Source organism: Lagenorhynchus albirostris, chromosome 12, assembly GCF_949774975.1.
Source record: "Lagenorhynchus albirostris chromosome 12, mLagAlb1.1, whole genome shotgun sequence".
Lineage (NCBI taxonomy): Eukaryota > Metazoa > Chordata > Mammalia > Artiodactyla > Delphinidae > Lagenorhynchus > Lagenorhynchus albirostris.
In genome coordinates, this window is record NC_083106.1 from 49,696,232 (window position 1) to 49,721,584 (window position 25,353).

A 25,353-nucleotide genomic window follows, 5' to 3' on the forward strand; every position below is an offset into this window, starting at 1 on the left:
TGCCAATGCAGGGGACACAGGTTCGAGCCCTGGTCCGGGAAGATCCCACATGCCGTGGAGCAGCTAAGCCCGTGCACCGCAACTACGGAGCCTGTGCTCTAGAGCCTGCGAGCCATGACTACTGAGCTCACATGCCACAAGTACTCAAGTCCACGCCCCTAGAGCCCAGCTTCACAACAAGAGAAGCCACCGCAATGAGAAGCCCACGCACCGCAACGAAGAGTAGCCCCCGCACTGCAACGAAGAGTAGCCCCTGCTCGCCGCAACTAGAGAAAGCCCGCACGCAGCCAAAAATAAATAAATAAAATAAATAAATTTGTTTTAAAAAAAAAAGATCTGACGGAATTCGCCTTACTAGGTTTGGGACTTGCTTGCGACCCATCACACTTTCTTTTTTTTCCTATTTCTCTCTTCTGGAATGGGAATGTCTATCCCGTGCCTGCCCCACCATTGTATCTTGCATATAACGTGTCTGGTTTCACAGCTTCAAGCAGGAGAGGAATTGTTCCTCAGGATGTATCATATCTATCTGATTTAGATGATATTTAAATGAGATTTTCGACCTTAGACTTTAGAGTTGATGCTGGAATGAGTTAAAATCTGGGGGGCTGTTGGGATGGAATGAATGTATTTTGCATGTGAGAAGGACATGAAATTGGGGGACCTGGGGTAGAATACTATTGACTGAATTGTGTCCCTTCCCCCAAATTCATACGTTGAAGCCCTAACCCCTAATGTGATTATTTTTGGAGACAAGGATTTTAGGAGGTAAAGTTAAATGAGGTCAGAAGGGTGGTGTCCGTATCTGATAGGGTGGTCTTATAAGAAGAGAAAGATCATTCTCTTTCCCATGTGCACATGCACACATTGAAGAAAAGTCACAGGAAGACTTAGTGAGAATGTAGCCACCTGCAAGCCAGGAAGAGGGCTCTCCCCAGCACAGAATCAGCGGCACTTTGACCTTGGATTTCCAGCCTCCAGAGCTGTGAGAAATAAACTTGTGTTGCTTAAGCCACCCAGTCTGCAGCATTTTGTTACGGCAGCTCCAACTGACTCATGTGGGGTGGGCAGGGGAATGGGACCTGAATGACCAGGAGCTCTAATTACTGATAATGTAAAAAGCTGAAAAAATAAAAAGATAAATAAACTTTAATCGTGTGGACTACCCCAGGAAAAATTTGGGATTTTAAACTCTGTGGTTACTTTGGCCAATTTTTTACAATTTGATTGGTATGCTTTCAAAAGAAATTGTGATATAATTCACATACTGTAAAATTCACTCTTTTAAATTGTACAGTTCAGTGAGTTTTAGTAATAATTTGTATTACTATTTTTTCTTTTTTATCTTTTTTTAAAAAAATCTGGACGACTTTTGAGGCAGTTCTGAACAGAAAAGGAATGAATTTTCCTTCACAGCTGAGAAGGCCTGTTAAAGCTAGCCGACTGTACTGCTACAGCCCCCATGGCACCCGAGCCCCGGTCCATCTCCCGGCAACGCCCTTGCCGCCAGGGGGCCTCATTTCTTACCCAGCATGGCGAGGAGCAGGCCCACGATGCGCGGGTGGGCAGCGATGGCTGGGCCCACGCTAGGGTGGATGGCCAGGTTGGCGAGCACGCGGGTCAGCTTGATGAGTACGTCCTCTGCCTGGGCCGGCCTCGGCGCCTTGGGCCTCTCTTCTCCTTCCCCCAGGGGCTTCTGGGAATGCAGATCCAGTTTGTAGAATGTATGGAATAAAGACAGCAGAGTTGGGATGCTCCCTTTCTCTCTGGAAAACTGCTCACGAGCCTGGTTATTTTTCGCTGTCAGGTTGCCAAGAATAAAAACAATACGAACGACTAAATCCTGCAATAAATTAAAGACAAAGAGTCACAAGACCGAAGGAGTTGGGACAAGTTGTTGGGAAGAAGGCAGTATTTAATTAATTCACAATTTAATTAATAGTAAAATGGAACACATCTGGCTTCTTCTGACTTGTACAGTATTTGATTCCCAAGATTGGTGCAAAGTGACAGAGGAGATTAAAAGCATTTGGCAACAATGAAAGAATACAAACTGATTGATGCTGTTAGCAAGGTCTATTAACTTCAGATCCTTCATCTGAAATGCTGCCTGGCCTTTTTTTTTTTTTTTTTCCTGGAGAGCAATTAGTTGAGCAGGATGACATTACTAACAATGTGTCATATAAATCTAAGTCTTGACCCAAACAGGTTTCTTGAGTATCCAAATCTTTTCCTAAAAGTTCACCTCTTGCTGAAGCACTGTGTTTCTAAACCCAGTGTTTGTCCCATAGTGGCTAATCAGCTTGTGTTACAGCAAGCTTTCTCAGCCTGGGCACTGCTGACTTTGGGGGCTGAATAATTCTTTGCTATGGGGGGCTGTTTATGTTTAGTGGCATTCCTTTCCTACTAGATACCAGAAGCACTTCCCCAGATACCACAACCAAAAATGTTTCAACGTCCCCTGAGGGCAAAATGGCCCCCAGGTGGGAACCACTGTTACAAAGTGTTCACCACTTTCAAGCAGTATTTGTCTTTCTTGACCAGGGTAGTGGTTACATGGGTGACACTTTTATAACTGTTTGCTAAATGGTACAAATGTGTTTTGTGCACCTTTCTGTACATGAGCCATATTTCACAATAAATAAACGTTTCTAAAAAATCCCAAGCTGAGAACACTTTACAACTGAACAAGAAGCAGAAACAATTATGTTCTTAATTTGACAATAGCAGGCAGACATACCAGTTCAGTTGTTAAAGGAACACTTACTGAGGGGCTACAACTGGCCAGGGTGCTAATGCTCACTGTGCAGGCGCTGTGCTATTTACAGACAAGAAACTGGCTTGGAGAAGCTGCCTTGGTCACACCGAGTGAGGGGTGGAGTCAGGATTTGAACCCAGGATTACCCAGACCAGGAGTCCTTCCTACACCCATGCCTCTCACGTGGCCTGTTATTTACGAACCTCCTTCGACCTACCCTGCTTTCAGAGCAGTAAAGGAATTACCTCCTTTTAAATGTAAATATGTCACCAGGAGGGATTCTGATAAAGGTTAATTTATCAGATCTGTAGTCAGCAATAGCCTTAAGGAACTGGGACAAAGGGCAAAGGGCTGGGTTGGTTTTTCTCCAGGTGGGACCTGGGGGATGGGAGCAGCACTGAGCACTGTGTGTGGTCTAGAGAGAGTGGATGATCCAGGACAAAGGACAAGACACTGGGGTTTGCCTGGGTCTGCTCTGCCAATACCAACTTATTCCTGCTTGTTCCTGAAAAAGTCTTCCCTGGCCCTGGTGAAGAAGCAGCCAAGCTGCTGCTTGTGAAGCTGGGAATCATTTGCCAACATTAAGAAAGGATGGAGTCTAACACGATGCGCTGGCCCAGGAGAGCATTCACACCGGGGGTGGGGGTGGGCGGGGAACCTCAGCTGGGCAGTGTGCAACCAATCACAGCAGGTGGTCCAGTCAGGGGACCCACTCCTGCCCCCACCCCAACTGGAATGCTAGTCCTTGGGTATATCTTGAATGCTGGGGTCTGGGGGAAATACACACACACAAACAAGGATAAGGCAAGGTGCTCTGAAGAGTTAGAATCGACTTGAGAAGACAAGGCTAGTGCATGAGGGGACACAGCAAAGACTGAAAGGCTAATAAGGAAGAAGCTAGACACCCTAGGGGATTACGACTCCCAGCAAGAGAGCCAGGCAGCCTGCGTCACACTTCACTTAGCTTCTTTGTGACTCGATTAACTCATCTGTAAAATGGGGGGAATATTGTGTTGCAAAATTAAGACAAAACAGATAAAGCACAGGGACTTCCCTGGTGGCTCAGTGGTTAAGAATCCACCTGCCAATGCAGGGGACATGGATTTGATCCCTGGTCTGGGAAGATCCCACATGCCGCGGAGCAACTAAGCCCGTGCACCACAACTACTGAGCCAGCACTCTAGAGCCCGTGCGCCACAACTACTGAGCCTGCGCTCTAGAGCCCGTGCAATGAAAAGCCCGCGCACCGCAACGAAGAGTAGCCCCCGCTCACTGGAACTAGAGAAAGCCCTGCGCACAGCAACGAAGACCAACACAGCCCAAAATAAATAAAAATAAATTCATTTAAAAAAAAGAACAGGTAAAGCACAGGTTGTGGTGAGTGATGATTCAGGCACTGTTTTGGGGTTTTTTTTTTTTTTTTTTTTGGTTACACCACGTGGCTTGCGGGATCTCAGTTCTCTGACCAGGGATTGAACCTGGGCTACGAGAGAGCGCCGAATCCCAACCACTAGACCACGAGGGAACTCCCCTCAGGCACTGTTAAGAACCCTTTACTATCAATAAAATGTCAGTAGCATTAACCATGATAAGTTCAACCTTGAAAAATGAATGAAAGCAGAGATGTGGCACGGGGAAAAGGAGCACGTCTTGAGACAGAGGACCTAGAGCCGTCCCTTTCCGGGGCCTGGGGTCACCTTGTTTGTGTCTGATCACCAGACAGTTCCCTAAAGAAGCTGAAGCCTGTAGGCCTTAAATCTAAACCAAGCACACAAAGTTTCGTTACAATACTCCAGTCTCCCTTCGCATGAAACCAATGGTTACTTCATGTAATTCCCGATGGTGCAGGCTCCTCCCTGGGCTCTGGAAGGAGTGCACTCCTCCACCCTGGCAACACCCAGCAGCAAAGCAGACCATTTTCCAACCAGGACAGAGGCTATTTCTGAGAGCTAGTCTCCCTGAAGGAAAATTCCACTGTATTTTCTAAAGTGAGGAATATGAGCTTTTCACACAAACTGATACAAGATTTCTGATTAAACACACTCTACACTAGTCCTACCTCTGAAAACTGTAATAATTACTATTACTACTGATAGTAGAAGCAGCAACTAATACACTGTGTTTATGAGGCACCAGGCACTGTTCCAAGCACCTAGGTACACAAATTAACTAATGCACTAAAAGTGACAATTTGCAGTTCTTTAATTTGAACAAAACGTTCCCAATCTCCACAATCTGGAGAGCCACCTCCCTCACGCCCCAGACAGCAGTTATGGCCAATATTTTTGGACTTCCCGGTATTCCCTGGATTGTGCTCTTATTTCCACAAAAGCACATTAAGCAGGTCAGGAAAGACATGATCGGTGCTCTTAAATGACTTCACAAAGAATACGATAAATAACTGCATTCTATTGGTTAAATCATTACCAGGACTAATCAAGTTACCTCCTAAAATGTCACTGCCGTCTTCTGAAGGATGCTAGACTCTTTTTTTCTCCTTTCTCCCTCTTCCTAGCTCTGCTGCTTTACCTCCACCTCTGTTGTTTGTTTTTCTGGTTGGTCTAACTCAGAAGGCTTCTCTGACCCTGTACCACCTCCACCTGTCCCTGCTGATTTGCTGACCAGATCCCTGGCTGCAGGTAAAAAAAAAAAAAAAAAAAAAAAAAAAGCAGGTTTCCTTAGAGGTCCTCATTCTTCATAATTCAAATGACCTCTACCCCCTGTCACATGTGGTCAAATCTGGGAAGACTGATGCTGCTTTTCTTGTTTGAAAAATCGCCTCGGGCCCCTTCCACTTCTAAAATTCTTGGATTCAAATATCTCTGTGGGTCCTAACATGGCACAGATTATTGAGCCTGATGTGGGAAGAAGAAACTTTAGGCTTCAGGGCAGGAAGAGTTAACCCTGCCGCAGCACCTCTCTCCCTTCCTTCAGATGGAAAAAGGAGGGGGTGGTTCCTGGCAGCAGTGGTGCCAACTGAAGGATGGCATGCAGAATCAACAAATGGGCTGGCAGATTGCAGCACCAAACTTGCAGCGACTGCTGTGCTTGCTGTTTCTGTCCTCTTTCTCAGGGTTGGCTAAGGCATCTTTTTTTTTTTTTCTCCCCCCATCCCCTCTCTCAAATATATTCTCTGTGAATCGAGGGAATAGGCCACAAGAGCAGCAGTCTCACAGGAGGCTGGCGGCGGTGGTGTTTCCTTACTCCCATGCCAGTGCTTGTCTGGACTCATCTGGAATCTGGAACAAGGAGGCTGACCAAGAGGGCTTAGCAGGGCCCCCTCAGCTCCCTGCGGGTGGCCTCTGCGCCGTGCAGAGCACTGCCCCTGGATGGTGTACAGAGAGGTGGTTTCTTGTTCCACAGCCCAATCTATCTCAAGTCTACCAAACATCACTTAGTTAAAATCCTGTAAAGATTTGAAAAATCAGGCAAAGGCCAAAATCATCAATCTGTAGAGAAACAATGTGCAGAAAACGATTTCATCGAGGGGCCATTCTCCTTTGAGGTACAGAGGCTCTCCTTTATTCTTAGACAACATCTGAGAACCACCTATAAATCAACACTGCACTTTTTATAGCCTTCTTATTAAACTGAACACAAAGTTGCATATTCATACCACAACTATGTAGTTTTGAAACAGCAAAATGAAGATGAATCAGGAGACAGAATCTTATTTTTCTTTTTTAAGAAGGCAGTCTAGTATGACCAGTTCGTATCGACTCTAATTTTGCTTAAAATGGAATCAGCCCAGCAACAGCTCCGGCCAACCAGAGCTCAGACAGGTACACCTACCGGACAAAGCCTGACTCAACTGTGCATCCCAGGTATAGCCTATGGGATGTTCTCCTTGGTTTAGCATAAGCTGTGCCCTCATGAGCAAGCATGTTACTCAGTCTGAATGGGCTCCCCATGCCTGTAAATAAAATTAACTGGAACAGAACAAGGAGCAGGACACTGCTGAAAAGAATGGTCTCTGTCAAGTTCCAGCAGCAGTCACCGTGTTGACTGTTACTTTCCATGTGAGAACGACTGGCCTAAAGTCAACGGAGGAGATTCCCCCCTACTCAGAGATGTAGAAACTGAGGCTTCAAGAGGCTCCCTGGCCCCAAAGTCCCACACTGGTGAAGAGAAGAGGCAGGACTTGGACAATCACTTCTGTACTCACAGATGGATTCCAAAACCACCTAAGCGCACCTGCTCACCTTCCCCAGGCTCAGCCCCAGAGGCATCTTCCATTCCTCCCTATCTCACTCCCCTCAGCAGCCAGTCACCAAGTTCCCTCCAACCTGTCGTCTTAAAATCAACCCTGGCTCCCCCGTCTGTAGACTCTTGTCAGAGACCCTCGACGGGCTCCTCCCTCTGCAACCAAGGTTAACTCCACTTCTTGAAGCGCAGCTCTTACGTCATCCCCTTGCTCAAAAACATCCACTGCCTATTAAATGCCAAAGCCAGCATCTAACGCGCCATCTGGCCCCATGTGACCACTTCTACATTGCCTCACGTTATTCCCCACCCACGGCCCACCAATGGGATCGCACTCCTCCCCCACTCCCACACGCTTCCTACCGTAGTACCTTAAAATAACCCTTCAAACAGCCCATGTGCATCATGTTGACCATGGGGAAGGAACCCTATCGAGCTGTCACAGAAAGAATCAACGATGTTCAGCAGACTCCATTACTTACTTGGGAGAGGACTACTTCTTCTAAGTCAAGGAAAACATTTGAGAAAGGTTTTCAAGAATGGGTTGAAATTGAAAGAGCTGTAAACAGACTTAAAATCAGAACGCTCTCTTAACCAGAAAATTAAACTAACCAAGATGCCCTGTTTAAATCTGGGTTAAAAAGTTCTCGTGCAGTCTGGATCTGACAGCTCAGTCAGGATTTGCAATTTGCAACATTTATCCAACTTCTCACCCTCAAACAAAACCCCAACATTAATTGAGCTTATAGGGGGCTTGAAGAACAGATAAATGTTACCAATCGGGAAGACAGACTGCAGTGCTGCAGAAATGCTAATTAATCTTAGGCGACTGAAAGTGGGTCAATGGTTTGCTGAAGTGCTGAGCCATACAAAGCGAAAGAATCTGAGATGTTGGAGACGCAAAACCAGAATCGAAGTAGAAAATCATCTGAAAACCAGAAGAGATCATTCCTGATGCTTCCATCCACCTATCCATTCCGTCAACAATCGTTTACTGAGCGCCCACTGTATGCTTCTGAAGGCGGCTATCACTCAAAAGCACCAGGACGATGCTAGAATTTCACTGGGCTCAGTTCTTTTCTAAGTCAGCAGACATAAATCAGGCTTTTGGGTTCCGTGCTGAGTAGGGGGAAGAGCCAGTTCCACAAGGGCAAAGCAGCAGGAGCTGGAAAGAATGAACAAGCTAAGGGCTTATTGTGCTGCCCGCCCGGTCAGGGGTACAGACCAAGGCCAAGGCCGAAAGAAGGAGCCAGCTCAGCCAAACGCTCGCGGCACCCACTGGGAATGTGGCTGCAGAGGGGCTGGGAAGAGAGCCACGGGCGCTCCTGCCAGGCAGGAGGCGGAGGGCAAGCGGGGAGCCAAGTCACCATATAAAGGCGCCAGGGGAAGGGGTGGAGGCGCCTCCCTCACCAATCCTCTCCGGCCCCAGAGAGGATGGAGGGGAGGCAGAGAGGTCGTGCTATCTCTGGCCTGCTCCTTGGCTGTGGCTGCATTGGAGGTGAACAGCTCCAAAAAGGGCAGATGTTTTTGCTTTAGCCTATACTCTCCAGACATTCCAGGTCTCGTTTTCGACATCACGCTGCCTGAGCGCTCCAAATCAGACAGTGTTCATCATGGCTGGAGACAGCTGCTTGCCCAGGAAGAGGTCTAAACGGGACGAGAGAGGCATGACTTTAAAAGCAGCACAAGCAAGGACATGTCGGGGGATTCCCAGACAGTGCTCTCTGAGGCGCTGATGATTGCCCTGCATTTGGAGGTTCTGTTTAAAAAAAGAAACACAAGAAGTTGACCATATCTAAAAGTGGAGAGGGTTAGACAGACGGTTGTTCAATGGACACAAGTGATGGGAATGTAGGTAAAGGTTATTCCTTTTGGACTGTGACCTTTGCAAAATAGTGCCAGTCTTATAAGTCTTATTTGAGACATTTTACCAGATCTCCTGCCCAGTAGATATTTACAGGAGAAATGGGGGAAAATCCTTTCACGTTTTTCCAAAAAAGCAAACCCAAACGTATTTTGCTGAGCTGCTAAATGCGGCAATGCTGACGTCAGAGGCACCTCCTGAGGCGGGTCTGCTTCGCAAGGCTGCTATGGCCAGCCCCTGCCCATGCCTTCGACACTAGGCCCATCTGTTTGCACATTTGGTTGTACCAAACGCAGTTTATACCATAAAGCATACAATATGTGCTTGTTTCTAAATGAGATTTGCCATTTAATTGAATTTCAGTCAGCGTTCTAAATAGATGCTTTACCTAATGTTAGAGTCTAGCTTACACACTGCACCCAGCTGATGGAAGTGCTGCATTTTTCGGTCTCAGGTTCTATGTGTGTAGGAACTGGGAGTTACTAGTTGGACCACGGATCTTGGACAAATCAACCTCAGAGACAGACATGAGCCAAAGCAGTTTCCCTTGTTCTCCTTGGGGAAGTCCTTCGTTAGAGCTGGGAGGAGTGGATTCCTTTTCTCTGAGACTGTTGATAACTAGAAACCCTTGGTTCGTACCACAGCCATCATATTCTGACATGCCCCCGTCACTGACGGGCTGTGTGTGGCGGGGGCTGTTATAAACCAAACCCTGCGTTATTTAAAATGAACAAATCGCCCTCAACTTTATCTGTTGCAAACTTACACAGTTAAGGTATGGCTATCTACTGAAATGTTGCAAAGCAGACATAAAGGTGGTGGTTGTTTCACTGACAAATGCATCAACAGCAGCTCGTGCTTGTCTAGCTAACGGAGGATAACGAGCCCTCCCTTCTGCAGCCAATTCAAGGGTCCTGGGGGCCCGTGCTCACCTCTCCCCGTAGCCAACTCTGACCAGTGCCTCAAGCCCCATCGGTGCAATGGCCTAGTTATCAAATTGGGTTTGGTCTCAGGATGACTTGTTTGGACACAAATCTGGCAGAGAAAATTCCTGTAAGGGTCTAATGACCCATCTCATTTTCTCTGGCTAAGAAAGTGCTCCTCAGCTATTGTTGCAAACGGCACAAGGCATGTGGTTATCACCACTCACTGGCGAAACCTACACCAACACCTGGCATGTCTTGCTAATTTGGTTCCTACTTTGTGAGGCAGATTCAGTTTCAGCCACATGCCTGTAGAGAAAGACTGACCCTGTGTGGCTGCTTTTTTTTAATCACTTTAAAATCTCTTGAGGTTTTGCAGAAAACCCTCTGCTGTCGATACGGGGGAAAAAATTGTTTTCAGGAGCCATCTTAAGAATGTATACCACAGGTTCTCAACCTGCTCTTCATTTGAATCACCTGTGGAGCCTCTTAAAAATAGGTTCTTGAGCCCTGTCCCAGATCTGAATCAAGATCTCCCAGGTGGGGCCTGAGAACCTCTATTTTATTTTTTGTATTAGAGTATAGTTGCTTTACAATATTGTGTTAGTTTCTGCTGTACAGCAAAGTGAATCAGCCACACGTATACATATATCCCCTCTTCCTTGGATTTCCTTCCCATTTAGGTCACCAGAGGGCACTGAGTAGAGTTCCCTGTGAGAACCTATATTTTTAAAGCTCCGCAAGTTTAGGAGACACTGATTCAAATCAAGAAAGAATTAGAAATCTCACCACCTTAATACCTACTAACTGTTCTTATAATATCATGTTTAAACATAATATGAATCCATGTTCCTTGTAAATAATTCCCACAACACAGATGTGTAGAAAATAAAAGTGAAAATGCTCCTCCTACCCTTCATTATCAACTGACTCAACAGAGACAGATTAAGGACTTTCCAAAAAGACCCGTTCTCATATGCTGGTCAGACTTTACCCTTGAAAAGAGATGAATATGAATAATGTAAAAAAAAAAAAACTGGAAAACAATTTTTACTTTTGACATTTTCTCAAACAATTTCGTTTCTTTTTTTTTTTTCCTTTAATGGGAAACAACATCGGATGGGGGAGGAAATATCCTACTTCTCCCATCAGCCATCAGCTCTCGTACTACCTAGTTCCAAGCAGGATTTCCTCCCCAGTGGACTGTGGAAGTGGCTGGGCAGTTTCCTGCCAAGCTCCTCACCTGGTTGATAAAAAACACTTAAAGAGGTGTGTGTAGGTGACAGTTCATTTATTGCTAGAGAGGATTTTTCTTTTTCTTTTTGTTTGTTTTAGATTTTTGTTTCTATGTTCTTCGAAAATATACTTAGCCATAACATGAATTATGATTTTTTTTTACATCTTTATTGGAGTATAATTGCTTTACAATGGTGTGTTAGTTTCTGCTTTATAACAAAGTGAATCAGTTATACATATACATATGTTCCCATATCTCTTCCCTCTTGTGTCTCCCTCCCTCCCACCCTCCCTATCCCACCCCTCCAGGTGGTCACAAAGCACCGAGCTGATCTCCCTGTGCTATGCGGCTGCCTCCCACTAGCTATCTATCTTACGCTTGGTAGTGTGTATATATGTCCATGCCACTCTCTCGCCTTGTCACAGCTTGCCCTTCCCCCTCCCCATGATTCATGATTTATGTTACGGCTAAGGCCCAGAAAAATGAAATCTCCCAATTGCCAATGTAGTCTTCAGACTTTTAAGACAAAGGCAACACTAACCTCTCAGAACAAAGTCTATAGACTCTTTCTGATTATTAATCCCTGGGTGATATCTGTGTACATTAAGAGACTATAAAGCCTCCAAAGTACATATGTGTCCACAATCCAAGTTAGCCTAAGAGAAACATTTCCTAGAGCTGAAACAAAAATAGTTCCAGGAAGTAATGACTCTATTTTAAAAGTTGCTGGAGAACTGGTGTATGTTTCAAAGATCAGTTCAAAGCCTCAGCGTCCAAGTAAACCTCAGATGGAGCAAAGTTTGAGCCACCAAAGATTAATACACTCACATCAGAATGTCGTGTGCGGTTTCTGAAAATCACTTTTATCACTAGGCAAAGAGGAAAAACAAATCTTATCCAACTGGTCACCTGGGCCAAGGGGTACAGGAACCTAAGATGTTGTGCTGGTCCAAAGTAATTTAAGATCCATCATTTCTGTTTTGCCATTGTGTATGGCAGCCCACCGATGTGAAAAATGTGGGGAAAATTATTATTTCCTCCTCCAAAGTAGGAAGAAGAAAGTAAACATTTAAGGAAGAAGTACTAGATGACTAGAAAAAAATACTGTATAATACTTTACAGATTCCAAAGCATCTCACATACTCAAAATTCATTCTTTCAGCACTTTTATCATGAGTCTGTTATGCCAAGATTCATCTCAGGTTTATAAAGACAAAGACTGTGTCCTTAGGAAATCCCAACAGTGGGTGAGGTAGCTACGCAAATGATAACCATTTGGAGAATCACAGAAGAAATATTTACAAAGACCTATGAGAGCTTCTGGTTAGTGATTTTAGGAAATAGTTGGGACACATAACTACTTCCTTGTAGCCTGAACAATTTCCCTGCTCTTCTAAAATATTTTGGTTTTGAGGAGAATATGAATTATACATATTTTTTCTTACTAGAAAAAAATCAAAGATGGTTCACAACTGTAATATTTCATTCTTCTACATAAGTAAAAGACAATATAGAGTCAAAGTATAATTTTTAAAAAGTTAACATGGCTCTCAAAGAAATATAAAATTAACACAGTTAAAAAAATTATCTCATTTAATGAGGGAAGCCAATACAATGGTAAAGTGGGCTCCACGAACAATCAAAGAACAGGGGGGTTTACAGGCATTAAAAAGAATGTTAGAATTAAGATTACTAGGTTAGATACACACCTGGCTAATAGCCTAAAGGTAACAAAACATAACTTTGAGGTTATCTTGTCTACCAGAGAGAAATCTACAAATTAATGTGTAACTTTATAGTGTCTGGGTTCTAATCAAATAGTAAACAGCAAGTTTAAACAAAGATATATTCTCCTTGAGAATTAAGCCCTGCCCATTAATGCCCTAGCATGACTTTGTCAGGACATCTAGGCTCCTACCCCACACCCTAGTGCTAAGTTTTTGTTAGTTTTTCTTAATAATAGTGAAATGGTTGAGGTCAGGGACATACTGCTTGGGTCCTTAGCTCTGGCTATACTAACTGGGTGTGCTAGCTACATTAAAGTCTTCAAAATGATGCATGCAGTATGTAAACTTTTGGGATTGGCTTTTTTTCACTCAGCATAATTGGAGATTCGTCCAAGTTGTAGTATGTATAAATAGTTCACTCTTTTTTTTATTGCTGAATAGTATTCCATGGTATGGATATTCCACAGTTTGCTTAGCCATTTATCCAGTGAAGGACATCTGGTTGTTTCTAGTTTTTGACTATTACATATAAAGCTGCTACAAACATTTTAAAAATAAAAATAAAATGAAGCACTGATGAGGGAAAAATTGGCTGGTCTTAGAAGGCTTCACAGAGAAGGGAACATGAGTGCTACATCTTGAAACATGAATTGTCTTTTGAAGATGAGAAGGGACAAGAGAAACTTCATCAGAGAGTCCCTCAAGCCTTTCTCGCTAAGAACCTATTCATGTTCAATTTTTAGACTATTTAGGTGTTACTTTTAACAAGTTTGGTTATGAGGTTCCCCTGCTAATTGCAAATAAATGCAAAAGACAGTTAATGATTACCAAAGGCAAAGTTAACAACCACGGAAAGGGAGAGAGAAATCTACAAGAAGAACAGACATTAAAGAACCTTATCAATAGACTCATGCTCCCAATGTAGGACAAATAGCCTCTAGAGTAACAATTAATACCTGTAATATTGACCTTTGGCATCAAGAAGAGGTTAAATTATTTTTAATATCCTCTAAGAAGGCAAGGAAATATGCAATATATTTGAATATGATTTCACCACAATGATTAAAATAATTTTGGTGATTAAGGGGATAAATTACACATTTCCTTGATGGTTCTGAAAACAACATATTAATGTACTTAGTTTGCAAGGTGCTCTTTATTCTTCTTTGGACCAAAATAACTTTAACAGGAACACAAAATTAAAACATAAATCAATAGAGAAGAATATGGCCTTTAAACACCAATTTTGCATTACAGACAACTATTGGTCCAAAGTGAAAAGTAGTTCAGTAAGAAGTGCGTTAAAATTTTATGCCAATTAAACTTTAAGACATTTAGTCCCTTGAGCCAGAAAAAGCATATCCTTAACCACACTGACATCTCAAGTATCTAATATTAGCGGGATACCAGGACTTTTCACTGTTTATTAAATATGACCATCATCTAAGCTACAATCAGAGAAACAGTTATGTGCTCATAATGCCGTAAGACAACAGGGCTATTTGTCAGTACTGAATTGATGGGTTTTCTTCCTTTTCAAACAGATTACAGGTTACGACATAACTTGAAATCAAACTGTAAAACAGAGGTGTTTTCTTTCATCCACATTTGAATACATCTTCTCCGGTTATGTCTAATCTAAGTCATCCATGATCAAAACACCAAAGCAAAAGAGAAACAATGATGATAAAATAATATTACAATTAAAACCCATAAAGGAATCCCATAAAACAAAACTACAAAATAAAATCCATAACTAAATCCCTTTTTAGATATAATATTGAAAATTTCTTTTAATGTTATAGCAAACTATCTTTTCTACCCTTTTAATTTTTTCCTTAAAAAAGAAAACGAGGACTAGGAGTGCCTAAGCTCCTATGGGGTTAATTCACTTGTCTAAAGATTAGAGTTCTGGTAATACATTGTACCAAAATCTAAATCAATAAATGCTTAATGGACACTTAAATTAACACTCTGACTACTTTAAGGTACATTAATCAAATTCATTCTCCACCTGACACAGCAAATTCTTATACCAGGAAATCTTTCAAGGTATGTAATTTAAAGAAAATACAGAATACATAGGGGAAAGCATTTGTAATCCAAATACTCAGAATCAGGAACTCAAGTGCCTATTTGTGAATCAGTTTTTTAAAGTTAAATAGAAACATTAACACTTTAAGCAAAGTTTTATCACCTTTAAAATGTAGTAATGGTGTAATATGAGCACAGAAATTTCTCTACCATCTATATAACCAAAAAGACACTAGTAACCATTTAATAAATAGCTGATAACAGTGTAAAATATGACAAATTTAGTCATTCTCAGCAGAAGTACTTGGCTGGGTAAGGATAAGTTCAATGCTGTTTGTGGCAAACAGGGATTATATTTTGAGGTGGTTTTGATATGGTTAATATAAATAAACACAAAGCTTTATATTAAAATGGTCTTATATATACATAAATTATTTGGTTTTAAACTGGTGATACCTACTATGTGATTTTGAAAATTTACTGTATTTCAAATGAATATATATTGTCTTCATGTATAAACCGTCTCCACTAAAGAGTTGATGTCACTTTAAGCATTTTATTTATATACTGCATTTAACGAATATTCAAAAACTTCTAATAAAACTTAACATTTGCACTATTATAATTTTATTAAGGGGAAGTCATTTGTGAGTTCTTCCTTTTTTTTTCTTTTTAAACAGCTATACACATTTTTGTCCGATCCATTAAAACCAAATTATTTCCTTTAAATACTTACCTAGAAATGTCATCTTCTAAATACAGCAGTGTCAAGGAATTAGAGAATTTCAGGGCCAGAAGAATCTTTAGACTATATCCAGCGTAGGAGATCCCAAACTTTAGTCTGCATCAGGAGTCCCTGCAGTTCTTGTTAAAGTGCAGATGGCTAGGCCCATGTGCACCCAGCTGGCTCAGCAGGCCTGGGGTGGGGCCTGGAAATAACCCGGTTAACCCCACCCCACCCAAAGATGACTCTCATGTACAGGTCCACAGATCACTGGGAGGAGCAACACTGGGGGGGGTCCACCCACCCTGCACCCCAAATCGTGAATCCTCCTACTGCATCCACATCCTACTGAGGCCATTTCTCCCTCAAACTACTCCCTCCCCACCTCCTCCATGGAACTCTGCCTCCTGGGGAAGCTCGTTACACATCGGATGGAAGCTTCTAATAGAAACCTATACATTCAAAACATAAAGTTATTCAACATGGGATTACACAGGGACTTGACTGGCAGTCCAGTGGTAAAGAATCTGCCTTCCAATGCAGGGGACGCAGGTTTGATCCCTGGTCAGGGAACTAAGATCCCACATGCTGCGGGGCAACTAAGCCCACTGGCTGCAACTACTGAGCCTACGTGCTGCAGCTAAGACCCAACACAGTCAAATAAATAAATATTTAAAAAAACAAAAAAAAACATGGGCTTACACAAATACACCGATGCAAAGACACACTGAAGAATTAAATGTATGAAAAACTGACCTGCTTCTTCTGGTATTTGTTTATCAGATTCAAAAACAAGGCATAACATCTGGAGTAGTTGGCCAAGGCTACACAGCAGTCATGATAAGTAGTAACTTTGCTGCAGAAATGTCAAATGGAAAAAATAAAAATAAACTTTGTTTTTCAATAAAGTTCAACTATACCTAGGGTCACTTTAAATGCAGACCTTCAAAGCACTGTTCTGTGCATGAAAAGCAGTCTGGAAATACTGTACACACCGGTCCAGAGAAGCCTCAAGGAGGCGCACTGTCTGCTCTAGACTCCGGGGGCACAGAGTGGGAGGAGGGAAGGTTTTTTTTCAAGTTCTTTGAAAAAGAGAAACCTGAAGCCTCTAACACATGTACAAGGTATGAATTTACACTGCCCATGTGGTTCAGAAAACACAAGCGAAGAAATTTACACAAAATCTGGCTGGATATCAACCAATCTCCTGGGACTCCAGTAGAAGTAAATGTTAAAATGCTCAAATATACTAGGCTGTTAGTGGTATATTAATATCAGGCAAGATAGACCTTAAGGCAAAAAGCCTTGAAAATAGCTTCAAATTTTCAAAAGTAAGCAAGAAAACAATGAAACTCACAAGGTGGAGTTGACAAACCTACCTCAAATTGGGAGATGTCCATAAATTTCTCATTAAGTGATAGATTAATAGGTAAAACATCACTAATATTTTAAAAACTTGATTATGTGCCAGGCCATTAACAAGTCTCAGTAAATTTTCAGAGAACCAGTGTCTCAGATCACATTCTCTGGTCAAAGTACAATTAAATTAGAAATCAATGAAAAACACATTGTTTAAAAAACTTACTTTTGGAAATTTAAAAACACATAGCTTGTGGGTCAAATCAATAAGAAAATAGAAAAACACATATCTGAATAATAACAAAAACACTACAAATCAAAATTTGTGAGATGCAGCTACAGCAGTATTTAGAGGAAAATTTATAACCTTAAGAAAGCTGAAAAGAAAGGAATTTCTAATCAAAACAGAAGAAAATATAATGTATCCCCAAAGAATAGAAGATAGGGATTATTAAGGATAAGAACAGAAGGAATAAAATACAAAATAAACATACAACAGAGTGGTTCAATAATCTGTTGATTCTTCACAAAAACTAATAAATTGTCAAACCTTTGGCAAGACTCATCAAGAGAAAAAGAGAAACATCACAAATCATCAAAATAAGGAATAAAAATCAATATCAAAATGAAGAGGCGGTGTAACATAGCTTTTAAATGTATGAATTCTAGAGCCATACTACCTGGTTTAAATCATGGCTGTGTGACCCTGGGAAAACTACCAAACCTCTCTATGCCTCAGTCTCCTCATATGTACAATGAAGATAATAGTACCCACCTTTTAAAGCTGTTATAAGGAATAAATGAATTAGTATTTGGAAAGTGCTTAGAACATTGCCTGGCACATAGTAGGCACTGTATAAGTATTTCTTAAATAAATAATATAAACAAAAGGGGCATAATTAGAGCTAGAATAGAGATTAAAAGGATAATAGAATATTTGGGATGACTTTATACAGTTTGAAAACTTAAATGGACAAATTCCTATAAAAATATAACTTTTAGAAACTGAATCAAGTAGAAATAGGAATATGACTAGACATATCACTATTAAAGAAAGTGAATCAGTTGTCAATGACATTCACACATGCATGCATGCATGCATGCACACACACATATACACACACCAGGATAAAACAGCTTTCAAGCAAGTTCTACAAACTTTTCAAGAAACAGGTAAGTTTAATTTTCAGAAATTCTTCTAGAAGAGAGAAAATGTTGGAATATATCCCAGCTCATTTTATGAGGCTGGTATAAACTTGACACTAAAACCAGACACGGACAATATGAGAAAGGAAACATACAGGTCAATGTAACTCATAACCATAGATGAAAAATACTAAACAGAATATTAGTTAAGCAAATCTAGCAATATATAATGGCTTAACATGAGAAAATCTGTTAAGAAAATCCACATAATCAAAATACATTCTAGGCAAGTATTCAAGGAAACTTAAAATCCATTAATGAGAGAAAATTATTCCTTAACTGTCCAAGGGTGTCTACAGAAACCTACAACAAACATTAATTTCAACTGGCAAAACGACAAAAATATTTCCTTTCAACTCAGGAGAAAGTCAGCTGGTTCAACACTCTCACAACTTTGTATTGGACATCCTAAGCCACACACCCAAGAAAAAGGTAGGGACAGGGGCCAAGAGTTGTAATCATCGGAAAAAAACCCAAAAGTAGACTTATTTGCATATAATTTGCATAGAAAATCGAAGAGAATCTATACACTAACTCTTAGACCTAATGTTAATCAAGATGTCCTGGGGCTTCCCTGGTGGCGCAGTGGTTGAGAGTCCGCCTGCCGATGCAGGGGACACAGGTTCGTGCCCCGGTCCGGGAAGATCCCACATGCCGCGGAGCGGCTGGGCCCGTGAGCCATGGCCGCTGAGCCTGCGCGTCCGGAGCCTGTGCTCCACAACGGGAGAGGCCACAACAGTGAGAGGCCCACGTACCAAAAAGATGTCCTGGATACAAGATTAATAAGCAAACATCAATACTATCCATATACACTAGCAACACTCATTAGAATTGTTTTTTTTGAAGACTGCATTCATAATTGCACCGTGAAGAAATGTATCTAACAAAAGATGTACAGAATCTTTTTGGAGAAAGTTATACAATTTTATTAAAAGAAGAAGACATCACAAATGTTTGTGGATGGAAGACTTGATATCATAAAGATGCTAATCAATTATCCCCACGTCTGTCCCAGATACTCTACACAGTCAATGTAGTTTCATGAAAAAAAAATCCAAAGTTCCTGTCATGGACTTTAGCTTATTCTCCAATTCATGAGGAAGAGAAAATAAGAATTTGGATCTTAAAGGAGAAAAGAAGTGAGGGATTCATCTTATCCTACAGTAAGACTTAAATCCAGAATAGTAAAAACAGCATGGAACTGGTCTGAAGACGGACCAAACAGAATGTCCACAAACAGGCCTGCAAGTATATGGAACCTCGTGTTCTACTGACTAGGCATTCAAACACAGTGAAAAAAGAATGGTGTATTCAATAACATGTGCTGGGAAAACTGTCCACGTGGGGAAAAAATAATTAAATTGGATCTCTACATGCCACCATATACAAAAATAAACTTTTTATGATTTTATAGTGCTTCAAAATGGGACTAAGTACCCAGAATGAAGTACCCAGACAGGAAAGCACAGTGCTAAAAGATCAAAGCTGGACTCACATCCTCATATTGGGGTCAATTACCAATTCAGTCTTCAGGAAATTTTGTATTTCATTAAACAACTACAGTATTATAGTTCAAGAAAGACCCAGGTCTCTTGAGAAGGATCATTATGTAAAAACAATGGCAAAGAGCAGTGAGGGAAGAAATATAAATGCATAATTTAAAGACAGTTCCGAAATTTAGCCACATCTTGCTTTGAGGCAGCCTGGATTCAGGTGATCATTGCTTCTGGAGAAAAGTAAGTATAAACATGACTAGCGAATGTGTGAGCCAAAGTTCAGCCAAACAGCTGAAATAAAATGACCTTCAATTACAAATTAAGTCAGATCAGTCTTTCTAAGCAATGGCCTCCGTTTTCAGTTAAAATCTGTAAGCATTGCTTCCAAGCGCACCAGAAGGTTTGCCATGTTTTGTGATATAGCTCTTTATCTCCAATAAGCTGAGAGGAAGTTTTGTTTGTTTGTTTTGTAAAAATACTAGGACAACTCACAACTTTAGTTACAGTAACTTAAAATCAATGAGTTTAGAATCACAACAGAAATACATAAGAAATGAAGTCATTAGTTTAAATCATTTTTTTAAAAACTCAGGCCACTAGGTTTACCTTTTCTTTGAGGTGACATAAAAAGTAAAAACAGGATTCCTTGCCAGTCACACACACAAATATTAAAAACAACCCCCTAAATCTAAACATTAGCATTTTTGTAAGGCTACTTTGTTTTCCTAGTCTACCTACCTGAATATTCTGGCAACATTGGTGCAGACCTCCTTGTCACCTATGTACTGTCCCATCACCGTGCAGAGCTGGGGAAGGGCACTGATGCTTAGCAACTTACTTCTTGCTAGTGGTGAGTCAACCAAGTTTCTCAGCGTAGCAGTCATCTATGAAAAAAAACACATTAGTGTCATTTTTTAAAATGAGAAAATACAGCAACACTAATCGGCACAGCATAATTCATACCATACGTTTCGCTACATAAGTAGCTAAACCGAGGCCCTGTTATGCATCTCCCATCCGAGAACATGGGCCTTATATGCACAAGTAGCACAAAATGAAGACCAAGAAATGAATACAAAGAAAGCCTACTTTGGTTCAAAAGTAATGAATGAAATATTCGTGTTAAGAAGCAATTAGTATACCAAAACCCCAGGGTTAAGCAAATCGTCATCTGGGTTTAGTAGAAGTCATAAGATCATCCACTGACCCTGTGACATGCCACATGAGTTCCACAGGACAGAAATTCCTTGTTCCATATTCTTATAAATACCATCAAATAACAATGCTGTAGCCAAAGAATATTTAAGACTGTTAGTCTCATTCTCTTCCAAGTGGCAAGAACTGATGTCTTGCAAATTTGTCTTATTTTGTAAAAAAATGTTCAGAAAAGCTATGTACTTTAACCCTTGTCTGAAAGTGGAGAACAATTTAATAAATCCATAAAATGAAAGTTGCTGTTATCTAATAATTTTAAATATGCAGGGTGATCTTTCCTCGTGAGATAGTACAGGCAGGCTACTGGTTAAGAGAGTCAACTTGGAAGTTGGATGGCCTGGTCAAATCCCAGCCCTACCACTCACCAGTTTAGGTTAGTTAACCTCCGAGAGCACATTTTTCTCAACAGTAAAGCGGGGATGGTGATAATTGCCCTGGAGTTATTAGGATTCAATGAGATGAGATGCATGAGTGGCATTGCCACTGCTGATTAACTAACAGGAGCTCAAAAGTCATGGGTCCCATCCCCGCCTTTGTTGTGGGTCTTCACACCCAAAATGCAGAAGAAGGGAGATCGCTGGCCGTGGAGTGAAAGGATGGAGATTCAAGTCCGAAATCTCTTCCTAAATAAGTGACTGAGGCACTCACTCGTTCCTCAGCTCCCTCAGTTCCTCATCTGTGAAAAGGGGGTTACAACCCCTGCTCACCAGCCAGGGTTGTGTGTATCAGGTGGAAAAAATGTAACACTGTTTTTGTACACTGTAGAGCATTATGTAAATATAAAGCCATAATTAATAAACTTTGAAAACAATTATTAAGATGACATGTACCTTTGATTAGTTTTCCTTTGTAACAACCGCAACAAAAAGATTTTGTTAAAATATAACCCACTACATTTTAAAGCAGAGAAAATAAAATTAATGTTTCAAATAAATGTGTGCAATTCTTTTGTAGTCAATTCACTTATGTAGCAATTTAGTAAATTCTTCCCGGAAAGGTTCAGTATCCAAAACACTGGAGGGGAAACAAACTATTCTAGCATTCCACTTTACCAGGGATCGACAACGCAGTCTATTAAGCTAAGTCTATTCAAGCCATCACTGCCATAAAATGGAAAACTCTCATCATCGGATCCTGGCTCTACCTGTTCTCCTTCTTCAGAGACAGCCCAGGCACTGGACCACTGCTGGTTTATGTCAATCCAAAGGGAAACTCAGAGGCTTCCCCACTCCGACACCAAACAGCACAGATGCCCAAGTGAATCCTGGCCTGAACCAGACAGACAGAGACCGTGGCAGATCATGGAACATTCATTCCACCCACGGTGCACACAAACGCCTCCCCTTCCCTGGCCCCCAAGGCTTCACAGATTGGGCACCTCAATCTGTTGTCATCTTCTGGCTCCCTAACTCAACCTCTGGCAGGGGGCCCTGTCAGCAGGAGGGACCAGACTTTTCTTAGGAGATTTTCTTGTTTCAACCTCAGTTTTGGTGGAGTTTTTTTTCTGCCTTTCAACCCTTTTTCTCACCTCATTAGAAAAAGTTAAGACAGCTCATGGTTCTTTTGCCCCGAATACATAACTTTTATAAATGGCCCCAATCAAGAGTGGAAGCACACATTTATATGTGACACATCACCTGATTTTAAATCCCTATCTATTTACTGCCTGTATCAAACACATTGTATGGAGCACAGGGAGTTGAGTGAGTTGAATGTTTCCAAATTTGTCAGTTGTGATGCTAGCAGAATAATATACATGAAACATATACCATGCACTTGAAAAATACATAGTGATGCCTCAATATATGACACTAGCATCAACACAGTGTCTCAAGTTGCAAAACTTCAGACACATTCCAGAATCTTGCCTTTCTGCTTTCTGTCACCCTAAGCCCTACTGGCTTTTTGTCTATTGCTCCTAGAATATGACTCCATTTCCTGACCTTGGTGTACAGGGCCTGGTATGGTCTGACTCTTGCCAACCCCTCAAACTTCATCTCATACCACACACCCCCCACAAACTACTTCATGTTAGGTTATTTAATATTATGTTTTATTGTCTATTTCTCTATACTAGAAGCTTCAGTGAGGGGATACACTTTGTCTTTTCACCATTGTGCCCCCCAGGCCCAAATTTAGTGCCTGGCACACAGTGGGTCCTCAATAAACATTTGTTGATGGAATGGACGAATGGATTAATACCTACAAAGGAAACACTGGTATAAATAGAAAGGTTGGGATTCAGAAAACCATGGATGAATCAGACAATATCTCAGGTAGATGGATTTTAAGATGATTTAAAAGGAGCGGAGGAATAAAAAAATAATCGATGAAAGAAAAATGGACTTCCTGGAGGGGGACTAGTGTATTCCCTACTCATCTCATTCATGACAGCAGCTCCTTCCTAGGCTCCTAACTCCTCTCCCTCCTTCCCTTTCAACAGCTGATTGATCACCTGTTCTACCTCTTCTTCCCATCTTCAAGGCTGCTGGTTCTGTTTAAGCCCATTTCATCTCTCTCCCAAACTCTACACTCCCCGCATGGGCTCCTTCCACTCTCTCCACTGTTGGGCTCATCTCCCCACAGCATCTCCCTGCTGCCAGAGGGAGCATCTTGAAACCCAACCTTCCCTGTTCAAAGACTTCCTCTGACTTCCGGTGGCCTACTGGGCAAAATCCATATCCTAAAGGCTATTCACTCTCTAAAGCGCGGTCCACCCCCCTCAAGCTCATCTCCTTCACCTCCCCCTTCCTCCCTCTCTATCTTTCAGACTCTGCACCTCATCCTTTCACAATTCCAAGCCTTTGAACAGACCACTGCCTCTGCCCAGAATGTCCCCCTCCATCACACTCTGCCGCCCCCTCTCCAACCTGCTCACCTCCTGCTCGGGTTTATGGACCCAGCTCAGGCTCACTTCTCCTCTGTGAAGACTTTTCAGCGGTTGATTGCTTCTCTTCCAGGTGAACAGACCTTCCTGCTCCACACCCATCACAGACTCCTAACCACTAGTTTCAGGTACCTTCTCTCCCACTGTGAGCCCCTCCACAGTCCAAACAGTTTCTTATTCCTTTTCCTACCCAGAGGAAAATAAATATGCCCATAAAAAGCTTACTGGATGGGGCTTCCCTGGTGGCGCAGTGGTTGAGAGTTTGCCTGCCAATATAGGGGACGTGGGTTCGTGCCCCGGTCCGGGAAGATCCCACATGCCGCGGAGCGGCTGGGCCCGTGAGCCATGGCCGCTGAGCCTGCGCGTCCGGAGCCTGTGCTCCGCAACGGGAGAGGCCACAACAGTGAGAGGCCCGCGTACCGCAAAAAAAAAAAAAAAAAAAAAGCTTGCTGGATGATACACATCAGGAGAAGGGAAGGAAGAGGGGATGAGGAAGGGAAAGAAGGAAAGGAGGAGGAGGAAGGAAATGAAGGGACAAGGGAGACAGGAGACAGAAAAGGAGGCTTTTCCCCTTTAAGAAGCCTCTGACAAGAAAGTGCCGGCATTAGCAGAGGGCTGGTGGTAAACCAGAGCTTAAATCCCCGGGGAGGAGGGTCAGGAGGAGGTCGCCAGGCAGATGCAGCCATGAAGGCCCCCCATTTGAAAGGCTGGCTGTGAGCCAATGATCTCACTGCGGGAGGGGCTGGGGCTGAACGCTGAGCACAGACAAGTGGCTTTTTCTGGGAAAAATATAAAGAGATCAGTGGGAGGAGAGTCTAGCTAAATACTGTGGTAACAGTAAAAGCAAATTCCAAGTCAACCCACCTAACTCTCAGCCTCGCTCCAACTTTTTAACAGAGATGTATTTGCAGAAATTGTTAATGAGCTGTGTGCTCTGCCGCTGAGTCTTTGTTTTCCACCCCGCAGGAAAGCCCACCCACTGGGCCTGCACCCAAAGCAGGAGTTCACCGAAGTCCGAGCTTCATGCTGGGAGAAATGTATCTGTTCCTTTCTTAACTTTCTATTCTAGTTTATATTGTTCCTAATTCCACTGAGTTATGTACTCTTCTATTTTACTGCATATAATCTTTTAAAGCCATGTCAAACACTTTATGACAAAAAAAAGAAAAAGAAGTAGAAGTTAGATGCATACACAGATGCTTGTTTAGCTTCTAAAGGACTTTACTGGAACAATTCCCAACCTCTTAACTGTCATCTCACCAAGCAATAGCAAACTGAAAAACAGGAGTTTCCATTCTTCTTTTTCCCATCACTTAATGTGCAACCCCTTGGGACAGATATACTGAGTCAGAAGGCGACCAGTGGGAAGAAGAAAAAGGAGAAGAATATGGAACTGGTAATCCACAAAAAGGATTGATAAAAATTTAAGTGTCCTTGCTTATTAGCAGCTGTTAGATGATGTCTGGGACAAAAGGGGACCTAAATGTTTGGTATATATCAGGGAAGAAACATGCTGGTGTGATTCTGGTTGCTAATCTACTGCTGGAAAATGACTGTGCCACACACACACTCTACAGCTTTGTGGTGCTCACTTTTCCTGAGGCAGCTTTTTCTCTCTGGGTTTCCCCAAACTCCTTGATCATCAGGTTGGGCCCCAACCTCAATCAGCATCTCCAGGTAAAACACCTGGTGAGTTTGGCAAAGCTGTCCTATCTCACAC

General features: G+C 42.0%; 1 protein-coding gene across 1 annotated transcript in view; it reads right to left on the reverse strand.

The window, feature by feature from the left end:
• The window catches only part of ARMC2 (armadillo repeat containing 2), a 188,257-nt gene that overhangs the window by 19,859 nt on the left and 143,045 nt on the right, over positions 1 to 25,353 (reverse strand). The window contains exons 12-14 of the mRNA XM_060167399.1: positions 20,270 to 20,415; positions 16,227 to 16,326; positions 1,528 to 1,843 (exon numbers count right to left, since the gene is read on the reverse strand). Of these exons, the coding sequence (XP_060023382.1) occupies positions 1,528 to 1,843; positions 16,227 to 16,326; positions 20,270 to 20,415 (562 nt within the window). The remainder of the gene's footprint in view (positions 1 to 1,527; positions 1,844 to 16,226; positions 16,327 to 20,269; positions 20,416 to 25,353) is intronic.